This window comes from Emydura macquarii, unplaced genomic scaffold (assembly GCF_026122565.2).
Source record: "Emydura macquarii macquarii isolate MOO-44397 ecotype Brisbane River unplaced genomic scaffold, CSIRO-AGI_Emac_v2 contig_3343, whole genome shotgun sequence".
NCBI classification, from domain to species: Eukaryota; Metazoa; Chordata; order Testudines; family Chelidae; genus Emydura; species Emydura macquarii.
The window spans coordinates 5,352,501-5,362,500 of NW_027133480.1; the positions used below are offsets into that span (position 1 = coordinate 5,352,501).

Consider the following 10,000-nt stretch of genomic DNA (forward strand, 5'->3'; position numbering starts at 1 on the left):
GACTAGGGGAGAGGATTCAACCTTCTTAATTGTGAACCTCATTAGTGATGGTTGCTAGGCAAAATACACACCTACCTTCAGTGCATATGAAAGAGATAAACAATACGTCATAGACTATAATGACTCTTGTGCTCAGGGCGACCTTTAATTATTATATTTTTGTTCTCTTATACCTTAGTTATTAATGCAGAAAAACAAATTAGGTTTTTTTGTGGACCACAGCAGATTCATAAATTGTTTTCCATTTTTTGATGTCTAAATCATGTTTCATTCTGATAATCATTGCTTGCTTCATTCATTTTTCTGTGTGCATCTGTATGTATTATGCGGAACAGAAACACATAACCTTAACATACGAGAATTGTTATAACAGCAGCATAGCATTATCAGTTGTTAGTTTAAATGATTTAATTGTACTGTAGTATCGGGCACGATCCTGCCAACACTTGTGCATATTTGTAACTGTTCACCTGAGTAGTCCCATTGAAGTCAGTGTGTTTGCAGGATCAGCCTCACAGTCTGTACTGCAGTGTAAAGAAAGCGTGGTTTGGGAAAGCTTTAATCTTTAAACAATTCAAAATATATTTGATAATGAACCATTTTATTGTATAAGAAAGTGCATTACTTAATAGTAATTATACATGTTTATGTGAAGAGATGTTATGGCATGTATAAAGTGATGTTTGAGTGTATATATATATGTCTTCTGGTCATTTACTTTACGTGAGAGTGTGTGTACATGTATGGTGCAAAATTCAGAGGTTGATGGGCTGCAAAAATAAAGTATTTCAGAGTTTGGGAATTTTGGGGGACACTTTCCACTGTTTTTTCCCCACAAATTACTTTCCTTTAGCATATCAGGCAAGAAGTCAATTACATTGAATCAGGAAGAAGAAAAACATTTTATGCTGTTTTTCTCATACAAAAACCTTACTGCTTTAATCTGTAGCAGTAGGGCCTAGCAACAGGAAATTGACCTCACAGTAAATTCCTTACAGATTTGATCATGTTTTTACCATCCATTTAAACTTGCATACATAACCTGAGTCTGTACCTCTGGATCAAGGATTATGACAAGCCAAAATAAAATCAAATAAAATTAAAGAGCAAGAAAAAGCTGCAAGCAAAACAAGGCTTTTAAACAAAAAAGAATAAAAAGATGAAAAATTGGTTCTGACTGCAGAACTTTATCGACTAAATAAAAGAAAGGAAGTCAGAAGCAAATACAGGAGAGCTGTATTCTGTTTGACATGGAGTCAGAAATACTAATGGGCTGTTTGATCAATGAGAAGAGAGAAGAAATCATGTAAAAATAAATGTAGTAGTGTATCAACATAAAATATGGTGCAAAAAAAAGCATTGCAAATAAAAAAAGACATGTAAATGTGTGCCTACCATTTTCCAGATAAGAAGGGGCCGTACCTTCTGAGGGGTCAAGGCGGCGAGCCCGCCTTCCATGTTTGGAATTGTTGTGTACAAACATGTTGTCTGAGACAGCCAGAACGTGGCCATCCACGTTGACTGTTGTTGATACAACAACCTGAAAAAGAAAACAAATATTTTTTTTAAAATGCATATGTTGTATACAAAAGTCTTACTTTCTGCTTCAAGTAGATTTATTCATAGTTGTTCACTTTTCATTTGTTTCTTTTCTTTCTTTTTTTTGGGGGGGGGGGGGGGGTGCTAACAATGGTAAATTTTTAAATCTCAATTGTTTCTTTTCGAAACCTGCTATACTAATTAGAGTTTAATCTCCTATTATGCTAACAAATGAATTCAATTCAGGGAAATATTCTTCTAGCCATTAGTTTCAGAATCACCCCTCTAGCCACTCATTTTAAAAGCTGCTGTTTTGATTGATCTGTTGATATATTGATTAGATAGTTTATCTAATTAAAAATTGTTCACTTGAGACTGTCTCCAAATGAAGGGTTGTGAGGATTCCAAATCAGGGGGAAAAAAACTTAATAAATCAGAAACCCTCGTAACTCCCCATTTCTCTTCAGTAAATGATCTCCAGGTCAGTTTTACAATTACATTTAATGTCTGATGATGAACTTTTTTGCATCTGAAAAGACTGAGTTGAATATGAATAGTGAAAGTGTTTTCAATCCATGAAAAGTATCCCGTCTCAAGTTCATTTGGATGGTGATTGACCCTGGTATGTCAATGGAATTTCCTCCTTTATTTTTGAGTGAAAGGCTCCTATTCTTGTGTCCAGGTTCAGAGTCCGGCCATAAAAGAGATGATGGATAGGGCCTTCTTTGGCTTCCAGCTGCTTCTTAGTAGAAATTGGAAAAGGAACATATGCAAAATGCACAACCTTGCTGTCAAAAACACCTACACAATCGATTTGTGAAATTCCTCCCTGAAATGATACTCCATAACACTCAAGTAAAAGAGGAAATTAGAAGTGTTTTGTTTGAAGGTCTGAGTGTGCGTGATTGTGACGTGGCTCCATAGGTTGATTTTGTTTCCAAAATACTTTGAATACCTCAGATATAAATTTAAGTTTAATTTCAGTATTCCGCCATGGTCACTGTGGGTTGGGGGGGTCCAGATTTTCTGACTGAAATAATTGCTGTAGTATTTTCAGTATAGTTAAGATTAGAAGAGTTCTCTGAAACAACGGCAGAGTTAGGTCAATATTAGCCAGGCCTTTCCAACCATACTAGTGATGGTGGTAAAAACTAAGACACAAACATGCCAAACTTTTACCTTTTGTTCAGTTTGCTGTGGATGTAAAATTTCAGTGAAAAATGATGTTAAGAATACTTATGCAATTCATATACACAGATACATAATGAATGAAAAGTCAAGAGAATAAGAATTACATTGTAACTCCTTCCCTTTTTGCAAATAGTGGGTGCAAGGCCTCTGATGTAAATTCTTGCCTATATTTGTGTTTTGGATCATCTCTGATCCTGGTTTTTATTTCCATGTCCCATAATTAGCTTTGTGCTTTCATAGCACCTTCTTTTCTATATTCAGCCTTCTCTGAGGCAGCCATCTGTATCACCCTTTGGCAGCAGCCTGAAGGGTGGTTCTGTAGAAGTGTGCTGTGTTTCTGCATGCACTCTCCTCCACAGAGACGGCGGACTGTATCATCGCTCTTCAACATCCATTGTGGGGAGTCTTGAAGTTGCACCTTAACTCAGGCATCCTATACTGCAGTCCCATTGCTTTTCACTTTTAATGAGCTAAGTGCAACTTAAAGAAATAACCCGCAGACTATGCAAAGCAAATTAAATGTGATTCTCAGCAAAAAATAATTTGTATGTATTTATTTATTTATTTAGGTACATAGGCCATGATATATTGAAAGACAGGGGAAGGTGTATATTAAAAAAAGCAACTATCTTTGCTCTGTCATCTGTATATAGGTCAATCACCAAGGGAAAATAGTGTAGTTCAGCAAAAGAAAGTAGACATACTATGTTGTTTTATTGGCTCATTCCTGCAGTGCACCTAAAGAAAGGTGCTGAGATAGTAAAACCAGTTGAAAATATTGTTCAAGACCTGACATACTGTTCAGTCCAGTTAAACCTTCTGAGAGGCAGGGAGATTAACTGAAGAGACCTGGGGAAGTCTTTCTAGTGACTACTGGCTTTTCTGTCAACCACAAGATCACTCATGACTGATGCTTCATTTAGTCATCGGTGAGACAAAGAGGATATTTCCACTCATTCCAGGTTTGACCTTCTGCTCTGTTCAGATGGATCAATATCACCAGTTCCATGTGAAGCTGAGATTCATGAAAAATGAAAGTTTGGCTGGATTGTTTTGAAGAAATATTTTTTTCCAGCTACCGATCTTTACTGTTGACTGGCTCAAGCATTCTGGCTTCACCAGTAGGTTGGCTGTGTGTGAAAACAGATGTCATATGCATTCCTATAAACTTTAACCACAAGTTGTGCTGCTTAGAAAAAGTTTTGAACATCTCAGTGCCTAGGTTATTATTAATCCCAAGTATGAATCATTTTGAAAGTAATTTGAAGTAAAAAAATCATGTATTTCTCAATAACCATTTCCAATCAGCCAAAATTTGAGGGAAATTATTTTCGGCAACTGTCCAGTCAGATGCCCTTTTGTAGTGGTTTGACTCACCACAGGATATTTCAATAGCTGTAAGGAGAAATTCAAGTATTAAAACAATTTGGCTCTAAAACAGTTGGAATAAAAATATGTGGGTTGTACCACAACTATCAGATTTATATCTGAATGTGGAAATTAGAAAGGGTGATCCAAAATTCATTGAATTCCATGGCTGCTTTTCTAATGGCTATAACTAAGCTGGTGCTACTCATCATACATGTTTAGGAACGTCTCTACAGATCTTAGAAACCCAATAACATAGTAAAGATTTTAATATAAGAAAAAACTACAGCAATATTTTCACTGATGAGTCCCACTTGCTTCAGAACAATCCATCATGGCCTGCTCATGAACTTGACAACTCCTAAGAACATGGATTTAAATTAGGCAAATATTTTTAAAAGCTGTACATATTTTTTTAAAAGGTGTACACTTCTGAAACTAACTGTATTAAATAAAAAAGACAATTTTTCAGAAAAAAAAATAAAGCGGTAAGTTATTTGGAATTTATTAATAAATCTCGAATTTATCCTTATTTCTTTTTAAAAAATCTGTACCTGGAATCTTCGCATATCTCGTGGGTTGCCTGCATTCTTCAAACAGTTCTGATTGCACTTAAGGAAAAACTTTAGAAAGAATCTGTAAAAATACAAAATTAAGGTTTGTTAGGGATATCAAAAGTGAAAAATGTGTAAATAAATAAATAAATAAATAAATAAATCTTACAGAATATTGGGAATGATATCTTACTTTCTTATTGGTTACTGTACTGGTCTTTAAGTAGAAGAAAAGATCACTGCTGTAATCAGAACGCTATATCCATGGCAACATACACTTCAATTTTTACATCTTCAACACTTGAAAATGTAATCATTTCGGGCCAGATCCTCAGGTGCTGTAAATCGCTGCAGCACAATTAACTTCAATGATTCAACCATATCAATGACGGTGATTTATACTAGCTGAGGATCTGGCACTTTATTTTTTTCTTAACATGTTTTATATTTTCACAGCTTATATTAGCACTAATGACCCCTGAGTTGGAAATTTCAATTCTATTAATGATCAGTCTCGTTAAGGACTATTGGCTTTGCCTCTGGTTGAAGACTTCTCCAGCTACTCAAAAGAGGTAGGATCCAGTTTCCATTGACTTCAGTGGGATTTGCATTGGTCTGAAATGTCAGGAAAAGCCATCCACATTGGTCATTATTGTTTAAGGATAAAGGAACACTGAGTACTAAGCCCTGCACTCTGAGTGGTCACTATAATGACTTTAAAACTGTAAAAAGAGTGACCGTGCCCAGGGCAATATGTAGCTCAGCTTCTAATTATTCAGCATAAAGATAATTACGTATGGCTAACCTGTGCCATTTAGCCACCTTCCTGCATTGAGGGCTGTGCGGAGCAGCAATACCCAGGGGAACTCTGAGAGGTCAGATTTATTCTACCAACAATTGTATGTAGGGGTGGGAAAAGAAGAAAGAAGCAATTTGTGACCCCCTTATAAGGAATCAAGCATACGCCCTCACTCATACTTGCTGGGGCAGCAAAGTTATGGTTCCACCTACTTCCCTTCCTTCCTTCTTTCAGCAAGTTGCTCTGGGAAGCAGGGAGCAACTTTGTAGCAGCTCCCAGATAGCCCTCACACAGGCTGTGCACGGTGAGGGAAAAGCCCCTTGCTCCCTTCCTAGCACAGAAGCTTAAAGGCTGGTCACAACCTAGCCCTTGCTATTTTCTTTACATCGTGATACTTTCAGAATTTATAACAGCAAAACATTTTCTCTGGGTCTTGTGTTTTCTGACATCTAATGACTGTTTGGTTCCTGGCTCTCTTCCCTCTGGGCCACTCAAATGCCCTTGCCCATTAGTTTATGGTGCTCAAATAAACACATTTTTAATACTGAGGTTAACAGGATCTTTAGGAATTTTATTCAGAATATGAAAAAATATCATTTGTTAAAGTTACTCTTAATTATAAAGTGTCCATCACCATAGTACCTGGATACTCTTTAGATAAATGTTCATGTGCAAGTAATATCCCTGATAAGAGCTTAGGTCTCCACTCTTTCCTCCTTTAGAACTTCAAACTTGAAGCATCAGACTCCAGTTGAAAAAACATGTACCTGCAGCTGTACCACATTTTGCTGTCATGTGTGAAACCCTGGGCTGTGGAAGTAAGAGAACTCCAAGAAATACTCAGGTACCATAGAACTGGTGTTGGTAATTCAGTAGTTAGAACTCTTTCCTAATCCTGAACAAAATCTAATCTTGAGCAAAAGCCCCGTATGTTGTTAGTGGGCACTGTACTGCTGAAAAGTCCATCTCTCAGAAGAGACATATAAAGAGGATAATGACTAGAGTTGGTTGGAATTTTTTTAAGAGTAATGGGAATTTTGACATTAAATGGAAAAGAAATTTTGCTAATTCTCCTCTCCCTTCATTTTCCAGACAGCTCTAGCACTCATTCCTGGTACTCATTAGATATTCTGTGGTACTGAAGAAAGAGTGTTAAGCCTGTGTTCCCAGCCAAATTGTGCCTAAATCAATCCATGCTGCTATTTCAATGGGATATGTTATTCTTCACTTCCCATCCTGACTTCTTGTGTAGTGTTGCTGTGATCAACTGCTGGTTTTCACCCAAGAAGTGGCTGCATTTCAGTGATGGTTGATATGATCTCTATCTATGGCCTAGATTCTCAGATGAACTCAATATTTGCAGGGCACAGGTGTGGTGTTAAAGGGCTATACTGAATAGCTGCAGTTCCCTGAGTCTGAAGTTGGCTGCGTACTAGGCATAGCCCCAACAGCAGCACCAGGCCTGCTCTAAAGTACTCTGGCTGGCTGTGGTCCCCAGGGACCAGAGAGTAATCAGAGCACAGTAGTGCTCTGGCCACATCCCTATACTCCCCTTCTCTATGGGCAGCTGTGTCCCCTACTCTATGAGCAGCTGTGAACTGGCATAGGAGCCAGTAAAATTGGCTCCACATCAGTGGGCATTCCTCACACCGGGAAAATCACTGTCTAGGGCAAAGGTTTTCAACCTGTGGTCCGTGGACCCCTGGGGGTCCGCAGACTATTTCTAAAGGGTTTGTGAAAGGTGACTATGAAAACAAAGTTTCAGATCCCAAAAAAGACATTGATCATTTCTGATCAATCAAAACTATGTGAATACCCCCATCTACTGTTCAAAACCCAGAAGTGTTGTTACCATAGAAGCCCACAGTTTAATGCCCTTTCTCAAGCTATGTCAAATGCTGTGCCGCGAACGGGCAACATTTATAGTTGAATTCTGTTCAGTCAGTTTTCAGTCTAAGACTTTTATGGTAGGGGTCTGCAGACCACAGGTTAAATTTCCAAAGGGGTCCACACCTCCATTTGAAATTTTTTAGGGGTCCGTAAATAAAGAAAGGCTGAAAACCACCAGTCTAGGGAGATGTCAGCCTCACAGCCTCTTAGTGCCACAAAGGAATCAGACTAAAAAAGAGAAGCTGACCCTATCTGTTTTCCAATATCAAATGTTGTGAGGCTTGTTGAATTAAAGTTTGTAAATTGCTTTGAAATCCTCAGTTGATAGGTCCTCCAGAAGTGCAAAGTATTATTAATAATGTGAATTTTTTTACACTGAAGAATTGTTTCTCTGGGGAACTCATGTATGTCTAAAAAAGTATGTTAAGCAATCTTTTACCGTAAAAATTAATCGGATATTTACTCAGTGGTTTGGGTGGCAATCCAAGGTTGCATGAACCATACACATGCAAGTCCACCAGAACAAACCTGAACGCTGAACTAAATTCAGAAGAAACAGCACTGGGATGCTATATAACCAATGTTTGTATCTCAGCTTTATGGTGGTATTGCATGATTCAAATGACAGGTGGCACAAGGACAAGAAAAAACCTGTTCCCAGGGAGGCCATTCTCATAGCTCAATGCAGAGGAAAAGGCTGACTATTTCCCCTCAGCTGGCCAATAAGAGTCCTGCATCCTAGCAGGCAGTCCCTAGAGCAGAGAGGATAGAGATGGCTGCTTTTCCACAGAAGAGCCTTATACTCTTAGGAATCCAACCCTGGAGTAGGGAAAAAGTCGGATACTGGCTTTGGGTTCATGTTGAAGTAGTTTTTCAAACTTTGTTGCTATCACTAGAACGAGAACACAGACTCCCTGGTTTTGTCTGTCCCTGCTTTGTATTCTGCAATTTATGTAATTTATGTACATACATTACACATTTGAGTGTATTTAATCTTTTGGAATATCCTTCCTAAACATCCTCAATTGAAAACTGCTCCTAAAAATACTGAGGTAAGGAAAAGCATAGTATTTCTTGGTGATTTCCCCTTTCTTTGATTTTCTTCATACTGGTAAAGAAAGGGCTGGTACCTTTTAATTAAAATGTATTACCTACCATAAGGGTTCACTATTTTAAGATAAAATTTACATCTTTTATTAACTCACCTCACCTATACATTTAGCTCACAATGCCTCTTAACGCCCATCTGCCATCAGCATACAGTAAGGCACTTGATATTCCACCCACCAATTTTTCCTAACAACCACTGTGCAATTAAACTCAACACGTTCTGTTGCAACGTAAATTAGGCACACCTGCGGCCAGACTTCATTTGAACTGCATCAGAAAAGGACCTAACAAGGTGAGAGCATACCACAAAGTTATAGTCCTGTCAAGCAATTAGGTTTTCACTACTGGGACATCCGCACAGTGCAATTATGCTACACATTACAACCTGGCTAATCTTCTGAACAAATGTCATGTCTCAGAGAAGCTAGTAAAAGCAGTTCATCTGCAAATGTGTCTGCTCTTAAGCCTCCACTTTATGCACATAACAATCTACAGGAGCCTTTTTTTCTTGTGATATGAAAGATTTCTTTTCCATAGGAGATATTTTTAAACCCTGCAAGTGTCTTTTCATCCATTTTACCTATTTTTTTTAACCTCTATGAGAACAGATGTTGAAGAAAATTTACTAGTTAGAGTTTTGTACTTGAATTTTAACAATGGGTGAGCTAGCAAACTTTAGAATTACAAGCATGACTGGTGGCTTTGGTCTGGTTCGACTCAAACCAATTTGTTGTTAAAAGAAATGTTCGGTATGGAAAGTTGTATTAGCGTTACTCCTTGGAACCATCATTCTTAAAAGTATATCTCTGATAATTTGTGGAGACCAAACTTGGAACCTTGCTCATGCAAGGAGTCTTCAATGGTTTCTAATTTTGTAGTATTTGTACTCAAAATATTGGGCATGGTTGTCTGGGAAAAAAGTGTATAACCAAAGACAACAGTGTCAATATATAAGCAATCAGGTCACAAGTATGCAAATCAACTACGGTAGAACAATAATTAACCTCAATGCCCTTAATAAAATAAGATTTTCCTAACATAAGATCTTAGATTAGAGGACAGGTTGTTTGGTCCAACAGTTTTGTTTAACTTTTTATCTCTCTTTCAGGTAAACATTTAGATCAAGTTTTCAATTAAGCCTACAGATAATAAATTACTATACTACCAAATGAATGACTGCTAAAATGACCAAATCCTGCTATAATCTTATGAGTCAAGAAAGCAGGATTTGACTCAGTATCTACAATTCTATAGTAAGAAAACATAGTGCTTTAGAAGCATAATGCTATTATTGGGGAGAAGGCAAGTGAGAGAAAGAGGAAGAGAAGACATGTAAAGTCAAATGGTAATTCTGATCCTTTACTTTATTACCCTTTAATTGGCTTTTTCCTCAGAAATATCTGACAACCATTTTACATATCTCTTTTCCAGAGTCTAGTAAACAAAGGATTTAATATTCTTGTTATGAAAGGAAAAATCTTTCCTATGTCAGAAAATCTTTGGCTTTAGCACCAATAAACTCTTTATTACTGCTAAACATGGATTTGCT

The 10,000-nt window shown here is 37.4% G+C and overlaps 1 protein-coding gene across 11 annotated transcripts in view; it reads right to left on the reverse strand.

Annotated features, from left to right (window-relative positions):
- The window catches only part of EBF3 (EBF transcription factor 3), a 129,344-nt gene that overhangs the window by 39,966 nt on the left and 79,378 nt on the right, over window positions 1–10,000 (reverse strand). For 6 of the 11 annotated variants that reach the window (XM_067533460.1, XM_067533452.1, XM_067533457.1 and 3 more), the window contains exons 7-8: window positions 4,653–4,734; window positions 1,396–1,540 (exon numbers count right to left, since the gene is read on the reverse strand). In XM_067533460.1, coding sequence (XP_067389561.1) covers window positions 1,396–1,540; window positions 4,653–4,734 — 227 coding nt within the window. The remainder of the gene's footprint in view (window positions 1–1,395; window positions 1,541–4,652; window positions 4,735–10,000) is intronic. The other 5 variants (XM_067533459.1, XM_067533461.1, XM_067533456.1 and 2 more) reach the window with 1 other exon arrangement.